This window comes from Orcinus orca, chromosome 17 (assembly GCF_937001465.1).
Source record: "Orcinus orca chromosome 17, mOrcOrc1.1, whole genome shotgun sequence".
Taxonomy (NCBI): domain Eukaryota; kingdom Metazoa; phylum Chordata; class Mammalia; order Artiodactyla; family Delphinidae; genus Orcinus; species Orcinus orca.
In genome coordinates, this window is record NC_064575.1 from 76,812,034 (window position 1) to 76,830,378 (window position 18,345).

General features: G+C 39.6%; 1 protein-coding gene across 11 annotated transcripts in view; it reads right to left on the reverse strand.

Moving 5' to 3' along the window:
* Positions 1-2,447: 2,447 nt before the first annotated feature.
* CYRIB (CYFIP related Rac1 interactor B) overlaps positions 2,448-18,345 on the reverse strand; it is a 154,948-nt gene continuing 139,050 nt past the window's right edge. For 10 of the 11 annotated variants that reach the window (XM_049700873.1, XM_004265318.3, XM_049700880.1 and 7 more), the window contains 7 exons: positions 16,083-16,219; positions 14,604-14,681; positions 12,489-12,605; positions 11,501-11,580; positions 9,767-9,893; positions 8,251-8,321; positions 2,448-3,188 (listed from right to left, as the gene is read on the reverse strand). In XM_049700873.1, the coding sequence (XP_049556830.1) occupies positions 3,125-3,188; positions 8,251-8,321; positions 9,767-9,893; positions 11,501-11,580; positions 12,489-12,605; positions 14,604-14,681; positions 16,083-16,219 (674 nt within the window). In that variant the 3' untranslated portion in view covers positions 2,448-3,124. The remainder of the gene's footprint in view (positions 3,189-8,250; positions 8,322-9,766; positions 9,894-11,500; positions 11,581-12,488; positions 12,606-14,603; positions 14,682-16,082; positions 16,220-18,345) is intronic. The other variant, XM_049700879.1, reaches the window with a different exon arrangement.

Consider the following 18,345-nt stretch of genomic DNA (forward strand, 5'->3'; position numbering starts at 1 on the left):
ATCGCTGGTGGAAGACATGATGCAACGGATACTTTACACTGTGAAGGAAGAGACACGGGGACTGGGGCCCAGGGTGAGTAGAGAGATACCGACTGGGCTGTTTTAGAGGTAAGAGGGGGCAAAAGGAGGCTGCCTTAGGGTGACAGAAAATTTACCTGCACAGAACGGAGTCACACCTCCCTCCAGTACACAGGGCAGATCCTGCTAATTAATCCTGGTCCTCTTTCCTGATGAGCCCATGGCCGGCCCCATAATCCTTCATTCTGAGGATAGACATGAATAGGGATCAGACTCGGCAGGTGAGAAGATGCCTTTTTGTTCTCTCTGGCTATCTGAACGGCAAATATTAGACCAAATTAAACCCACCACTTTCTGGCAGCAGAGATGGCTCCTTGTATCACTCTGCAGCACGGTGCTTCCGACACACTAGGTTCTCAAAGAAACCTGCTCTTGTAACTAGATGAGAGATCGGTAAACTTTCTGTAAAGGGCCAGACAGCAAATATTTCAGCCTCTGAGGGCCATATGGCCTCTGTCACAAGAATTCCATTCTGCTGTTGTAGTGCAAAAGTAGCCAAAAATAACACGTAAACAAATGAGTGAGGCTGTGTTCCGATAAAATTTTATTTACGGGCAATCGAATTTGAATTTCATATATTTTACACATGCCACAAAATATTATTTTGACTTTTGCCAACCTTTTAAAAATGTAAAAACTATTATTTCATAGGCTGTAGAGAAACAGGTGGCGGGAGGATTGGCTCACAGACGAGTTTGCTGAGCCCTGGTCAGAGGTTGAGAGATCTTTCCACTTACTCTCCAACGTGCAGATCTCAAACTATGTTAACTGCGAAGGCCGCAGCTGTATTACTTTATCTATTTCAGCTGCAACCTTATGTTTAATTTACGTTCATTCGCTCCGTTCAAGCACGCAAACTTGGGACCTACTTAGATTCGGGCAGAGGGCAAGATCCTTGGGACACTGAAGGGACCTCAGACATGGCTCTTTTCTCAAGTTCTCACAGTATCAGGAAAGAGGTCCAGTGAAATATCAGCAGTGTTGGATGAGACAGTTTGTATTAGAGTCTTAGGGCTGCCATAACAAGTTACCCCCAACTGGGTGGCATAAAACAAGCTTATCCTGAGTCCCGGAAGCCGTTAAGTCTGAAACCAAGGTGTGAGCAGGGTTGGTTCCCTCCGGAGGCTCTCCGGGAGAACGGTCCAGGCCTCTCCTCCAGCTTGTGGTGCTGCCGGCGACTCTGGGTGCCTCGGCTAGCAGACACACTGCTCCAATCCCGCCTCCATCTTCACACGGCCTTCTGTTCTGTGTCCGTTTCCTCTTCTTTTCTCTTATATTGAGTTTAGGGCCCCATGTAATCCAGGACGGCCTTATCGCCAGATCCTTGACTTAATTTCAGCTGCAAATACCTTTTTCCCAATGAGGTGGCATCTCTAGGTTCCAGGTGCACGTATCTTCGGGAGACAGGGCACTATTTAACCCATTACAACCCTCTTATTAGAAGGTGCCTAGAAGGAGGTGGCTCATGTATATCCCAAAGGCTTCGTCAAAGTGACACAAGCTGGTCCTTGAAAAATGAGAGCTGCTCTTCATCAGACGGACACAGGGGAGGAAGTGAATGACAGGCTCAGGGACCAGGCGGACCCGAGTTACGGAGGTGTGACACTGCGTGGAACAATCTGAGCAGCACACAGTTGAGCCTGGCTGGGAGCACGGTGTGGGTGCGAGACAGTGAGACCACAGAGAGGTCAACAGGGATTCCATCACGAAGGGCTGTGGGCATGGTGACCTGACGCTACTAAGCCAGGTTTTGAGGGAATCCTCTGGGATTTTCTCCCATAGTTAACTGTTAAACTAGCATGGGTAGACTAGACAACCTTTAAGCAGCTTCTCCCAATCAGGACACTTAGACTTCATGATTACGGTTTTATGAGCTTGAAGTAATAAGCATGCGAGTTTCCTACCACTAGTGATACTGTGGCCTTCAGTTTCCCCTAGGAAGTCCCTCGTATACTCACTCTCCTCCCAGTAATAAGGACTGTTCTTCCTCCACACTCTGTTTCCAGTTGCTACCTTCTCGCTGCTGGAAAATGCCTATCAAGCAGGAGTGTAGTTTTCCTTGTTACTACGTCCATACAAGAGTAGTAAGTCAAGGAGAAAAGTCAAGTATGGCAAGATCACTGGTCTTACTTCCTTGTTACTACGTCCATACAAGAGTAAGTCACGGAGAAAAGTCAAGTATGGCAAGATCACTAGTCTTACGGCACTTAGCAAGATTTTAAAAGCAATTAAAATGATAAAAAAGAAAAACACCCAGCCCTGCCCTAAAAGAAGGAAAAAATATGTAATGTGTATATACATTCCATTAAAATGTACATGGGGAAATCTCTAGAAGCCTAAAAACAAAACACCAGTAAACCAAGCCACACTTAGAAAAATGAAAGCTGATTTTTATTTTATCAACAGCCATTCTTTAAACATGAACATGCATACGTAATATTCTACGCACACATCACAGCTTTTAACATTAGTTAATAAAGGTTAAACACACAACATACATCCTTACAAAAAAAGTCAAAATGCAAACTTAAAACTTTAAACAAAAGTCTTACTAATTTAAAAAAAGTTTGTGTTGGGTACCATTTGTACAACACAGTTAATTTAAACATTTTCATTTTGGCTGCACATGAAAAAAGCGGCAGTAGAAAATAAAGTCATTGAGGGTTTTTAAATAGCAGAATAGGCAGTTTTGCCATGCAGGAGAAGCAATATTAAATATTAGTTTTCAAAAAAAATCCACATTTAAAAATATTTAGTTCAAGTCACAGAATTTTTCTCAGTAGAGACCCCAATGCAATGCATAATTAGCTGCCTTAGATGGCCTGTTTGAAAGGACAACATCCCTTCAGAGTATAACTTTACTGATTTTGGCACAGAAAAGAAGTCTTAAGAACAAGAATATGATTAAAAAAGAGGGAGAGGAACAGAGGAAAGAAATAAAAAGCAAGAGTAAATGAGATAGTAATTGCAATCACTAAAAACTGTGCATTCTCAGTCACTGCAGAATACTGTCTTCTGTCTACAGCAGGTGCTTATTCCAGAGCTGTTATTGCAGCATGGATTTAATCTGCTTGGAGGTAGTCTCATCATTCAAATGTTTTGTTGTGTACCTAAAAGGGAAAAACATCAATTTCAGGGAGTGAGAAAACAAACAAACATAACCTGCATCAGGTTCTATAATTATGGTAAGAGATGCAACTGGGCAGGCAATCTTCTCTCACAAAATTATGCCTTTTCATTCCAGTTTTAACCCTATTCAGGTCCTGCTAGCTTATGCTCCTCTCACCTTTTAAACAGAATATCCAATGCCTGTTTAACTTATTTAGAACTACCTTGTTGAAACTACCTGGTTAAATTGTAAAGTAACTTCTCACTCAGAGGAAAATAATTGCTGTCCTATATCAGGGGTTGGCAAATTAGAGCCCGTGGATCAGATCCAACCCACCACCTATTTTTGTAGGGCCTGTGAGCTAAGCATATTTTTACATTTTTAAATGGTTGGGAGAAAAAGTCAAAAAATAGTATTTCATGTTAACGTAGAAATTACATGAATTTCAAATTTCAGTGTTTATAACATTTTACTCTAACAGAGCCATGCTGATTCACTTAAGTACTGTCTATGGTTACCTTCTTGCTACAACGGCAGAGCTGAATAGCTCTGACAGACAACACATGGTCTAAAAAGCCTAAAATACTTGCTTATTCTTTGGTCCTTTACAAAAAAAAGTTTGCCAACCCCTGTTCTATTCTGTATTTAAGACAGTTCAACTATTTCAGTTCTGTCATATCCCAAAATGTTTCAATTCTCTAAGTGCCTTATTTCCAGGCAGATGTGCTTTGTTTTAAATATGTAAATGCAAATTAAGAACCTAAAAAAGAATCACTAGGAGTGATTATTATTTTACGAGAAGATTCACCATAGGATTCTTTTTAATGGCAGAAATTCAATAAGCAGGCCTGCTGCGTGTCAGGCACCGTTCCAGGAGCTTACCACCTAGCAGAGGGAGAAAGATGATAATACACTACCCCTACAGAAGGGGTATTAGGAGCAAAGGAGGAAAGTACTGGTGGGGCCTTAGAGACAAAGAAAGACCAGGTCACGCAGACACTACAGGCCGTAGTGAAGAGTTTCGAGATTATTCTGAGGTTAATGAAAGCCAGCGGAGAATGCTGAGCAAGGGGGTGATGTGCGGTTCTTCTCCGGTTGCTGAGGGAGAAGCGCAGGGAGAAGGAACAGCAGGGGACCAGCAGGGGACCAGCCGGGGGCTGGGAAGGCCCAGCGACCCAGGCTTGCACCGCGTTAGGAGCGATGCCTGAACGGGGGGCACATTTTGGACATAATTCACACAGAACATTAATGCTGGATCAGTCAACCTGGTTCACAAGCATTTCACATATCTTTAAGAAATGTATCTCTTTAAGGAGATACACATGGATGGTCTCTCTGTGTTAAAGAAATTTAAACTCAATTCTCATCAGGTTCATTTCAAATCAATTTAAAAACTGAAGAAAGTACCTCAACTCAAGTAAATCCTTAGAGAGGTAAAGAGACAAATATGTGCTTCAGTAAGTCTGTGATATACTCTACAATTTTACTCAGAGGTCACCTCCATACTGTTCTCGTATTACAGAACAAGACACCAGCCTGGCACATAACAGGTACTCAATTAATATCTGTGGAAGGAAGACAAGAAGCTAAGCAGCCAACCTGAAATAAAACTCTATAAGGGAGAAGTTTTACACTAAGCGGTAGGTGATGTAGCAAAGACTTAACCTTTCTGTTTTATTTCCCAAGTGCAGATAACATATATATCGCTATACATCATCCTACTGATGTCAGGAAATAAGAATTTTCAACATCCATTCCTTCATTTCTGTTGTTTCCATCTCCTTTACACAGCTGCACAGTGGAAACAGCCAAGTAACAGGCACGACAAAATGTCAAGCGCAGAGTAAAGCATGACTACTCAGCAGTGGACTGTGCCCGTGCAGGAGTGCTGAGCGCCTTCCTCTCTACCCAGATATGAGCTCTCGCTCCCCCCGAGGGATGTGATCACAAGCTTCAGCAGTTCTCAGAGCCTCCTGGACAGAGCCAATCCAGAGGCATGTCGCATCATCATCACACTCTTATCAAGAAAAGGCCAATGGCATCTAACATAAATGAAAATAATGTATGAACATGTACGGTATTATTTTACTTTATGCATAAACACGAAGTCCTTTTCCAAGTGCATATGACTTTTCTACTGAAGAAAAGCAACTATTATTTACCTTTCTTTTTAAACTTAATGAAGAAGGCAATTGTCTAGCACTGAACCTAACTCCCAGCTCTAGCTTTCATTTTCTGTCTCTTTTTTAATCAAAGGCACTTGGTTCCATTTCCCCACCTGTAAAATGCAGACATGGCTCATTGCTTTCTCTTAAGCACATAGTATAAGCTGGTGGGAACTGTATCATTACCACAGAAAAGCACCCAAAATAGGCAACGTGTATATATATGCAACTACACTCCTATTTGAAACTTGGCTCTGAGGAAAATGATGGAGTGAGCATCTCTAATAAATAAGCTACTCCCTAAAAGAAAATAATGCAGCAAAAAAGTGTTCCATTTTGTAGAGGCAGAACTAACAGCACTTGCACAGCACTTTGGGAATTCCAAAATGCTTTCTTAACAGTATCTTCTTTGCTCTGAGTGAAGCATATTAAGCGTTAGGTTGGTTTAGTCTGAGCAGTGTTTCTCAAAGTTTCAGCATTATCTACAACAGACAGGGTGTTTATCAAATGAGGTGCCTGAGCCCCACCCCAGACGTAATGAAGAGACTCTGTGGAGGCGGTAACCTGGGAATCTGCATGTCCCTTTCCATCCAGATAATTCCAAAGTACACTGAAGTTCAGTCTCATGGTACACCTAAGGCTCAATGATGTAGCATCAAGTATATGGGATTTCAAGAATAAAATCCTGAATTTGAAAATAGGTTCCAATGCTTATTATTAGCTATATAATCTTTAAGCCTCTCAAGAGCTTAAGGTAACTACTGCATGATGCAGATACCCCCAACACCCCATGCCCACCACCTACCTCACTAAGCTGTGGTAAAGATTCAATAAAGCCACAGACATGAAATTGCATTGTAAACGTACAGTGACATAAAAATGCTACTAATTATAACCACTACTACATAGCAGCAAGTATACTGATAAACTTTACAAAACCTCCCAGGTGAAAATTAAGAGCCAGAGACAGAATATGTGTTTCACTATGAATAAAAACAGTTCAAGAGTTCTCTCTGCAACAACCTTTTCTTTTCTGATTTCCATTATACGTTTGGAAAGAAAACTGAAAACTGACAGGCGGCTCTCGCCTCAGTGGTGCTTCTCCTCCTCTTTCCCTCAGACACAGATCGCCGTGTGGCAGACTTCAGCACCCTTTCACTCACCGCCACTGGCCTCCTTTGCCTTACACCAAACTACTTTTCCACTTTGAAAAATAAAAGTAAACTCTGAGTTTTTAAATTAATGTTTGAAGCACAGTCCCTTCAGGGTAAAGAAATATGTAATACTAAAACCTCTTAGACCTCTATTACTACTTTTTTTTTTTTTTTTTTGCGGTACGCGGGCCTCTCACTGCTGTGGCCTCTCCCGTCGCGGAGCACAGGCTCCGGACGCGCAGGCTCAGCGGCCATGGCTCACGGGCCCAGCCGCTCCGTGGCATGTGGGATCTTCCCGGACCGGGGCACGAACCTGTGTCCCCTGCATCGGCAGGTGGACTCTCAACCACTGCGCCACCAGGGAAGCCCCACCTCTTACTTTAAAAAAAATGTCCTGTCACTTGCTGGCTTTGGAAGAGTCTAACCAATCAGAAAGGGCCTGGGAGAAAAATCAGGCTGACTGGGACACAGGGAGTCCTCAGAAAGGGACCAAGCAGGAAAGATTCACACAACCATAAATATTGGTAAAACCAATGAGCAATCTCCGGAGTAAAAACTTAAGGTTTTTGATAGGCTTACGGTTGAAATAATTTGACATTATAAGAATTTTGTTGTTGTTGTTATATTCGTTCCTTAAGCGTTTGGTGTTCACTTAGAATACATCTCCTTTATTCAGCAGTCACTGCTTGTAGAATACTCTTCATCATCTTAATAAAATAATTTCATGGTTCCACTCAGCTGAAATACACATCCTAGATTTTGCTTTATGACTTACCAGGTGACGAAGTATCCAAAAGGAATAACAATCTGTTTTGCTCACAAAACATGTGGGGAATATAATACTAAGTTGGAAATCATTTTATTCTATTATGTGAACTACAATGCACTGCAGTGAAAAGCAAAGATGGCCTATGACCTCAAAAAGTCACTAAATGAATATTTCTGCATTCGTATAATTTTTGTGTTCAAACACAAACTAATCAAGTAACAAGCAAATCATCTTTTTATGTTAAGGAAGTTATACTACCGATTAAATATCTGTAGTCAAGATATTATAATGTGCTGACATTTTCATTTAAAAATATTACAGGATTCTTAGGAGCTTCAGTAACTAAATCAAGTAAGTCTAAGCTGAGAAGACATCAGATAATGACTACTTTATTTTCATTTTAAGACATATTATAAGAAATGCACAAAAATAATAGAGATCTGTATTATGAACATAGCAATGTAATTATACTACATTAAGGGAAAAGAGTCAGTTATTAAACAGATTGTATGGTATTATTTTGTAAAAAGATAACTATTATATAGAGCTATGACTATATACAAGTGTTTAAAAAAGAAAAACTCTGGAAGGATATATACCAAAATGTTAATAGTGGTTTATTTCAAAATAGTGAGGTTTCATTATTTCCTTCTTTTTCTTTAAATTTTCCTGTTTTCTGAATTTTATTTACAATTATTTTCATTAAAAAACAAAAAATATGCAATCCTCGCTTCAAGGGGGGCAAAAAGTGAAAGCCAAACTCTTTAGCAAAGAAATGAAGGTGCTATTTTCATTTACACATACACACACACACACTTATTATAAAAATAGTTACCAATATCTGAAAGCAAGATTACCAATAAGCAAAATGAGATCTTCACATTTCTAACATTTATATTCATGTGTTATTCATATTCTGAAGCATTTTCTTAATACATTTGTTCTATACATCTATACCTTTACATGTATACACACCTGAGAGCATTGAGAAGACCTTCTACACTATTAGGAGGCTGGTCCTTAAGAACTTTGATACAACCTTTCATCTAAGTAGAAAAGGAAACGGAAAAGGTAAAACATCGATTTTTCATCTAACATTCATTCTCAAAATAGTTAATACTTAAACCAGCTCCATAACTATGCACTCATGAGAAAGTACACACTAGAAATGTCAAAATAATTATTCTTAGAATAGGGGAAAAAAATCTACCTAAGTGTTATTTTCAGTTTGTCAATCAAACAAAACTTTTTGGGAATCAAATCAGACAAACTGAAGCACCACCCCCACTAATGGGAAAACTAAGGGTTTACTAAAGGGAGGACTTCCTGGAAAAGGTGTTGAGTAGCCTTTTAAAGGACAGAATGGACACACTTGTAAGGAAAAAAGACACCTTCCAGGTAGACGAACCCCACGACAAAAGTAATAAAGTTCATCACATGCAGAGGACAATATTTTGCAGGGCCGAGATGACTCATCACACAGGGGAGTTTACAGAGGGCCTCGAAAGGCAGAAGGACTCATTTGGAACTGACAGGGATGGCAGGGACTCATTACAGGCTATTTTGAAAGGGAACAACTCAATGAAAATGACCTGTAAGGAAGATGAGCCTGATTATCGTGAAAAAGCATAACACAGTAGAAATACCACAGGCTTTGGAAGCCATGGAGATGTGGGTTTGGAATCCATGTACCATTCACTAGCAATTATATTACAAACCTCTCTAAACTTTACTTCTCTGCTAGCACAGGGAAAATAGCACCTATATCCTAAGAGTATTTTCAGAGTTAAATGAGAGAACAAATGTTAAAATTCCTGGGACACAGTAATCACTCAATAAATGTTGACTTAGTTCTCTTTACACAGAATAGATATGAGCGAAGGCAAGAAGGCTGCCTAGTCATCAGTAGTCTACATGTGAAATGCAAAGAGCCTGAAGCCAGCTGTCAAAGGGTAACTGGAAGACAACTCTCAGTAAACGACAGGCTATAACTTTTATGAACCAGGTGTGAGAGCGAGGAGAGAACTTACGAAGCAGAGAAGCCCAGGCTACAGCCACAAAGCACTATGACTGGGAGGAGGAGGGAAAGATGCAGTCCTCAACTTTTTGCACTGAGGCACCTCGACTGGCTTTTAATATACATTTGTAAGTAAATCATTTAAAATGGGCTTTGGCCAAAGGAATGAAAGGATACAATAAAAAAAATTTGTCTGATTATTTATTTACATATATTGCCAAATATGCAGAAGTATCACTTATCAGTACTGAGGAGATACTTTAAAAGACAGTACAGTTATCCTTCAGTCATTCTATTCCATCTCTATATAGGCTATAAGAAATACCGCAGAGAGAGGAAACCAAAATCCACTATTATCACAAACTATAAAAATAAATTCTGTGACAGAGTGCAGCTTGCCAGCTCTTTAAATAAAAACCTATGGTTTCCACTTACGGAAATTATTGGTAATTATATAAAATAAATATAACTTACATCAATTTTTGAAGTTTTGGCAAATGCTCCCACTGGATGTACGTGGTCATAGAGTATTATGACGCCTACCATTACCCTCAAGCAGAATGACACTGTTTCTTCATTTGTAAATCTGCTTCTGTATTCCCTGGAGGATAGAAAAGATATGGATGGATGAGGCACGTCATAAACTCATGAGCTGACTGATGCTCAAAGTTGTATTCCATTGATATCTAAAAGGGACGCTAAGCTTATAGCCCCACCTTCTCTGCAATGAGATTCCCAGAGAAATGACGGGGGTGGAGCAGTTATCACTTACATATTCTGGTCTCTATATGCACGTTGGTATATTACCCCTTCTGCTTAGCGGAGATGAGACAATTTTAGAGAAATCAAAAGTGGCCCAGGGACTTCCCTGGTGGCACAGTGGTTGAGAATCCGCCTGCCAATGCAGGGGACACGGGTTTGATCCCTGGTCCGGGAAGATCCCACATGCCGCGGAGCAACTAAGTCCATGCGCTACAACTACTGAGCCTGCGCTCTAGAGCCCTCGAGCCACAACTACTGAGCCCACGTGCTGCAACTACTGAAGCCTGCACGCCTAGAGCCAGTGTTCTGCAACAAGTGAAGCCACCACAATGAGAAGCCCGCGCATTGTGACAAAGAGTAGCCCCCGCTCGCCATAACTAGAGAAAAGCCCGTGTGCAGTAACGAAGACCCAACGCAGCCAAAAACAAATAAAAATTTAAATAATTTATTTTTTAAAAAAAAGTGGCCCGAAGTAAAAGTTCAGGGATGGGTGCTCTGAAAGGCTGTCACCAGCAATATGATGAAAAAGCCACTAGCTTAACAGAGAAAGTACATTTGCTATTTAGGGGCTAAGCTGATATAAACACATTATTGTGTTTACTGGATTTTAATTTCCTAAGATTCAATTATATTCTTCTCTCAAATGGGAAAAAGGAAATAGCACTTTTGTCTACATAAAAGGCAGCATGGCATAACAGAAAGAGTCCAGAAGCAGAATGGAGACATCCAAGCACATGCGTGAGGTCAGCTCCTGTGCATCAGTCCCTTCATTTCCCAGGACCTTACTCCCCTAAACGAGAATGATGATAATATGATGATTAGCAGCTGCCCTCTTACTTCATAAAGTTTTCCAATAAGATGAGTATATAATAGTGCTTTGGAAAATAAAAAGCTCCACAAAAACTAAAGTTATCTAGTAAAACCATATATTATTCAGGAACACAGGAGGAATTCTTTCTGCCTGCTGACAGGAAAATCCAGACAGAAAACACTGTGGTACATGTTACAAATGGCTTGAGAGAGAGGAGAAACCCAGAAGAGAATTTAGGTGAGTGTTGGGTTTAAAAAAATAAAGAAGACTGAGACCTAATATTGGGAGAAAGGGATAAGTAGAACAACTCTAGCCCTCTAGGAAAAAAGGGCAAAGTTCTCTATGAAAAGGGAACGATAGTGTTTATGAGAGGCATAACCAGACGCGCTTTTAAGCTCTTCCCCTACTCCCAAAAAAGCACCAAAAAATCACTATTCTGAAGAGTCTGACTGGTCTGACACACCTGAAAATCAAATGAACTTACATTAAGCTGTCAAATTATTTTAGTTTTGTTCATACGTTAGCATTACATACTTGGGATATACTTAATTTCCACCTTCCAAATACAACTTATTCACATCTGGACAATCATTTCAACAGGACTGTTCAAGTGAAAAAGATCAGTGAATACTCACGGTGTTTCAAGCATGACTCTGCACACACTAGCCATGGTGCTTAGACAATCTGTGGTATTTTCTATTGGTAAATTTTTATTCTGTAAAAGTGTACGGAGAACAAAAAAAGTAAGAGTGACAGTTATTACTCAAGAAAAATTTAAAATCTAGCAATACATGAAAAATTAGCAACTTTAAAATTTGGTCCCTACTCTTAATTTTGTTAAAAAATGCACTAGATTCTAGGTACTGTTCTAAGCTCTGAGGATACAGCTATGAGCAAAACAGCTAAAAGCCTCCTTTCTCCCAAGAAGCCCTTACATTCTAGAGCTGAGTGGGAACAACCACAATACGCAGACAAGGCCTCATAGCCACAAGGTACTTGGATCTGATGCTACAAGTACTGGGAAGTCACTGGAAACATTTTAAGCAGAGGAAGGGAATGTGGTTTATGTCTTAAGAAGATTACTTGGCTGCTCTTTGGAGAAAGGACTGCAGTGGGTCAAGAGTGGAAGAAGTAAGAACAGTCAGAGCAGGAATGCAGAAATGCAAGTGAAAAGTGGTGCGCTGACCTGGAGAGGTAGCTAGAGGTAGCAAAGGGTTAAGTTTTCAGATTCAGGGTATATCTTGTAAGAAGAGCCAATAAGACTGCCTTGCCTGATGGAGTGGATGTAGGGGGTGAGATAAAGGAAGCAATTCAGGATGATAATCCTTAAGTTATCTGCTTGCACAGTGTTACTGTTAGTTGAGATAGGGAAAACTGGAGAAAAGGCGGGATTGGGAAAAACAATCAAGGCTTCGGTTTGGTCATGGTACTACTGAGGTGTGGCTTATACATCCAAAGGGCGACTGCAAACAGGCGGTAGATGTGCACACATGGGCCTCAGGGAAGAGGACCAGACCCCGTGCACAAACTGCATCTCAGTCTATCAGCTTAGATGGTCTTTAAAGTCATGGTCTCGCTCAGATCATCCTATCTTCAGACAGGCAGAAGAGTAACAATGCTTACCTCTGATACAAATTTTGTTGTGGCATCACTTAAGGTTTTCAGCATTGGGGTTGCCTCAGCATAAAACAAAGACATTCGATTTGCCAATTCATTATTTACTTCATTTTCTCCTTCTGCCTGTGTGGAAAATAAAGACACTTGATATCAGTTCATAAGTTATTAAATAATATTATGAAAGAGCCTAGGCAGGGTGCCCATCTAACGCTTGTTAAATTAATCTAATAAATACTCTTATATTTTAGACCCTCAAATGCACACAATACTTAAATACTCTTTAAAAATAAAAAGATTAAAAATAATATTAAGCCATTTTAAAAAAGATTAACTTTTAAAAAATATTTTAAATGATATTAAGCAATTAAATAAAACCTTGATGGGCTGCCTACTGTATACAAGGGATCATCCTAAATGCTATGGAGGATGGGACGATGCCTAGGACATCATACCTGCCTCTATTAGGAGCACATAAGTACCCACACAGCAGCCACAATAACATGCTAAGAGACAAGGGATGAAAGAGGGGGGAAGGGGAAAACTAAGTTAGACTGGAAGAAACTAAACTGGACTCATGGAAGAGTTTTTTTGTAGGTGATGATGGGCAGGCACACAAGGTATTCCAACCAGTCAGGCGGAAGAGCATGCTTTCAAATGCTTGGTAGAGTGTAAGTCAATGTAGTCAGTGTAATAAGGGACAGCAACTACTGAAAGAAGGGCTGGAAAGCAAAGCTGGGGTAGGACTAAATCCTAGCTTAAGTGAAATCCTAGTTTAAGGTCATATTTTTCTTCTATATGTAATGGGGAGCCACTTACAGGGTCAAAAGAAAGGAATAACAATTCAGTCAATCTTCTAAATAAATTTAACTAATGATAGTGGGCAGATTGTACCAAAAAGAGACTGTATGTCAGAAAATACGTTCTACAGCTATTATAGAATGGTTGCCAAAAAGAAAGTGGGTATTAGGCTCTCAACTGGGATAGAAGTACAAAGAGATGGAAAGGGGGGCAGTGAAGAGATGTGAGAGAGATGTCACTTGACAACGACTGGATTTACCTATAATTATTGAGAGCAAAAGACGTACAAAGATGATTTCAATGCCTTTGCCCTTGATGCATGGCAGGATGGCTATAATAGAGGATTGGGTGATTTTATTTTATTTTATTTTACATGGTGAGTATGAAAAAGACAGATGATAAGGTCAGCCTCACAGAGAAACCAGTCTATGCAAAACCAAACTAATGCATATACCAGAGGCTTCATGGAAAAGAAATCTTTCTTCCAATCCAGGCCTGTCTTAGAGCAAATACTTCATAAAATATTTATTCAATGGTCTCCTTTGGTTGTTTTTTCTTTTAACCTCTTACGCCACTTATCACTCCTTATAATCTTATATAGTATTTCTTTATTAAACTATCTACTTGAGGCCAGGCCTGACCCTAGGAATTTTCTATTTTTCATACCAATTAGCACAATATATTGATAGGTCCTCAAAATATCTAAAGAAAAAGAGAGTATTTTCTTCATATTTAAGGTTTTACTTATGGCATTTGACATCCTGGAGAAAAGGGTACTAAACAGCTTAAAATGAGGAGAAGTCAAGATGCTAACAAACCAGAAGAGATGCTATGCTAGCCAAGCAACAGGCACAGAAGCCATTTCTCACACAGCCATGTCAGACACGGACATGCTCGACGTCCAGGACCTCACTTTCCCGTCCTGCCAGTGTTAATATTTCTCTGTCCCTGGTCAATTTCTCCCCAGGACTCTTCCATTCTAAGAATATGGGGACAAATAACTCATAACCACTAATTCACACAATTTTTGTGCAGTTAAAATGAGAATACAAAGAGAAATTTTTAAGTATCAATGTTATATAGGCAAAAAGCAATTTTACTGGATTAGTTATGGAATCAGGGCCTGGGTGGAAAAATGGGTAAAAACAATATGGTTTGCTACATTTTGCTCTTTCTTCCCACAGCTGTGGATGCCCATAATTACTAACTTTACTACTAGCTTTAGCTTTACCTGAATGAATGAATGCATGAGCAAAAGATTAAACTGAACAAATTGAGAGCTGAATTATTATTACCACCCTGTAATTCAAAGCATTAACTTACTGGAACATTATTAATCCTCATACGACTCAATGTTCTTCTATAATAGCTGAAATCATTCTGTATGGCAGGATTTGTCATCTAAAGAAGATATTTATGAAAGAAAAAGGTATTATTTACTAAATATAGTACACAAATTAAGCGAAAGATCTACTAGTTATAATTAGTTAAGTAACATTCCCTAATTTGTAATATCATCTTAAGAACTAAAACCATTATCATCCAATATGACTATCTGCACTTAAGTTACATAACACCGTATTCAGTCACTACTGAACATAGAAGACCATGCACACTGTTTTTCAGTCAGTCAGTATACTTTCTTTCTTTCTTTCTTTTCATTAATTTCAGGTAATATACTAAAAGTCTGTTTACCAAAAATGATATTACCAAATAAACAAAAAGGAATGTGTAGGCACTTATTTTGGGTTATTACAATAAAGTATATATATGGTCAACAGGGCAATCTTCAAACAGACTAAAACTTTATATACAAATCATTTGTGCTCAAAGTATTAATAAAAGAGAATAATTGTCTATGATACACCGTTGCTGCAGTTAGGAATCCAGCTCTTCCACTTTCTAGACAAGATACCTGAGGCGCTGAAAAGTCAAAGGACCTGCTTCATAACTGGTTACTGTGCCGGAGCCTAAAGTGGAACTAAGGTCTCCTGACATGGAATTTAGTGCTTCTTTCTTTACACTCTCACTCCTTCCAGCAAAAAGGACATTTATAGGTAGGTAGGTAGGTAGATGGAAGGAGGGTGGTGAGAAAGAGAGAGGGAGGGAGATGGGTGAGAGAAAGAAAAAGTATCTTAACATTTTTATATAGAAGAATGTTGAAAAAAGTGGGGATGAGCAGAAAAAATATATTAGAAAAAGCCAATATTGTTGTTTCAGAGATGATTTTTAAAATGAAGTTAAATGAAAACTGATGGACTTCCCTGGTGGTCCAGTGGTTAAGAATCCGCCTGCCAATGCAGGGGACACGGGTTCAATCCCTGGTCCAGGAAGATCCCACATGCTGCGGAGCAACTAAGCCCGTGTGCCACAACTACTGAGCCTGTGTTCTAGAGCCTGCGAGCCGTAACTAGTGAGCCCGCGAGCCACAACTAATGAAGCCCACGTGCCTAGAGCCTGTGCTCCACAACAAGAGAAGCCACCGCAATGAGAAGCTTGCGCATCACAATGAATAGCCCCTGTTCGCCGCAACTAGAGAAAGCCTGTGCGCAGCTATGAAGACACAGTGCAGCCAAAAAATAAATAAGTAAAATAAATTAAAAAATGAAAACTGAATATTGGGTAATTTGCTGTTTGCTATGTATATACCAAAAGGCCTGCGTAAGTGTTAAATCCGGCATTTTTGCTAAGGACCAGCAGGCATTTAAACACATTTTGAAAAGGTCTCCAGGCATCTCCTCCTAGTGCTCTTTGAAAGACTCCTGATTTCCGTAACAATGAGGACCAGCAGAACAATCCTACCTTGAGTTCATCAAACCGGAGTGTAAAATGAAGAATTTCTGCAAACTGTTTAGCAAGAGCCTGCTCTCGCTCTAGATGCTGGGTAGGAGAATACGGGGTACTTGTCAAGGCTCCCAGAAGACCTCTTAATGCTGCTTCTAAAGAAAAAAAGATTAAAATGTTGTTTGTACCTGGTATTTGTTTATTAAAACGTGAGCGATTTTTAAATGTTTTGACTTCAATTCCCATAAAAGTAAGGTCTCTTTAAAAGCCAGATTCTAAACGTAACACTCAAACTGAATACTGTTTACTAGAATAGAAACCCTGAAGTGACTAACTCAATTTCTGTAAACACAAATTCAAAATCATGTGGAATGTGAATGAGATACCAGGATCAAAGGACAAATTTTATATTATTTTCACATTCTACTGTGTTGATTTTTATGAAATGGTAACTGTTACTACAGCTGAGTAACTTCTTCAGGGGCACTGTGGCCACAGAGACAAATCGGTACACGGGTGTGAATGAATTACCAACTTCACATACTTTGAATATACTGTTTATTTATAAACACAAACTGCTTTCTTTCAGTTACTAAAGGAAACCAAATATTTGGTTTAATAATTAGCTCTCTGAGTGTTTTAGAACTTGGTATCTCAGGACCATAATATAAATATTCTAATTTATTATATAAATAAAACCGTTCCTTTGAAACAACTGCTACTTTTGGAATGCCAGACGTAGCAGCTTATTTTATATTCCATTTAAAAATGGAAATACTGATTGCACTTCAAAAAAAAATCACAGAAATCAAACTATTTCAGTTACAAATTACAGAATCAGAAAACAATGGTAGATCCTATTCAGAGAAAACAAGAGCTTACAGAGTTAGATGGTCATCTGATGTTTATGAATAAATGTTAGAATAAATATTTATTAGTGATAACAAGTTTATGTCAGATCATCAACCTTTCATTTAAAAAATACCAACGCTACCGTTTATGAAGACCCAATTATGAACCAACATTCATACTTATGCATTTAACCTAGTCTGTCATTTAACTTTCACCATCAACTGTGACATCGGCATTACAGATGGATAAACTGAGTTTCAGAGGTTAGACCCCCAAGGGTATAGCTCATAAATGCCAGGTGTTTCTGATTTCACAGCCCTATTTTTTCCACCATAATAAACTGTTTCTCACAAAAAGCGACATTCTAACTAGCCTTCTGCAACCTTATAAAAGATTAATTTACTGATCAGTACCAACAGTAAGTACTCCTTATGTGTCTATTATATGGCAGGTACTGAGCTAGACACTATTTGTAATCCACACAGTAACTCCAAATGTCAGCTACTATCCTTTTCTTTATGTAAGTCAGAAAATGTATTGATGGTCTAACATGTGCCAGGCACTGGGGAAAGATGAAGATGGACATGCCCTAGGCCCACACAGCGCCTAATTATACAGAGAAGAGAGACAACTTACTACAGCTGGGATGTGTGTTAAGAAGGAGAAGGGCACAGCACCGTGGAAAGGTATAAAAACGGGACCTTACCTTGTTCAAGACTCAGGAAAAGACCTCCCTGAATACATGACATCTGGGCTGAGACTGGACTGTGCACTAAGAATGAGCAGGGGTTTGCCAATAGGGCAGGGAGCCAGATCCTGAACTGAGAAGAGCGTGACACAGTAGAGAAACCTACAACAACCAGTACAGGGGAAGGGAGAGGCAAGAAGGAGAGGAACCTAAGACTAAAACAACACGAGGACCATATTAATAAGCACCCTGGCCATGTCATCATAATGTCCCTGGAGAAACTATTTAAGCAGGGTAGTGACATCATCAGATTAGCATTTAATAACTCCACTTCATCTGCAGTGTGGAGAACACACTGTGGGAGTATGGATGGCTTCTAGAGGTGCAAGAGTGGATGTGAGGATCAATTAAAAGGAAAAAACTTTTGGCTCTTTTGAAAAATGGCTTACTTCTCCCATTACTCATCTCATGTGTCAGCATTAATATAAGTGGAAAACAAAGTTTGAGAGATGTGAGAACAGGAAAAACCATTTTAAAAACAAAAACAAAAAACTCCAATACTGTTACAAGCTGTTAAAGAAAAAAGAAATTCTCATTTCCTGGATTTGATCCAGCCTCAGGGTGAAGTCCAGCATCTACAGTGCTCACCGCTCTGGGGAATGGGAGACACTCCTCAGCCCCACACTGAGGGGTGAGTCAGGTCATGGCTGACCTGAGATGGCCAATGACCGGGGAGAACTT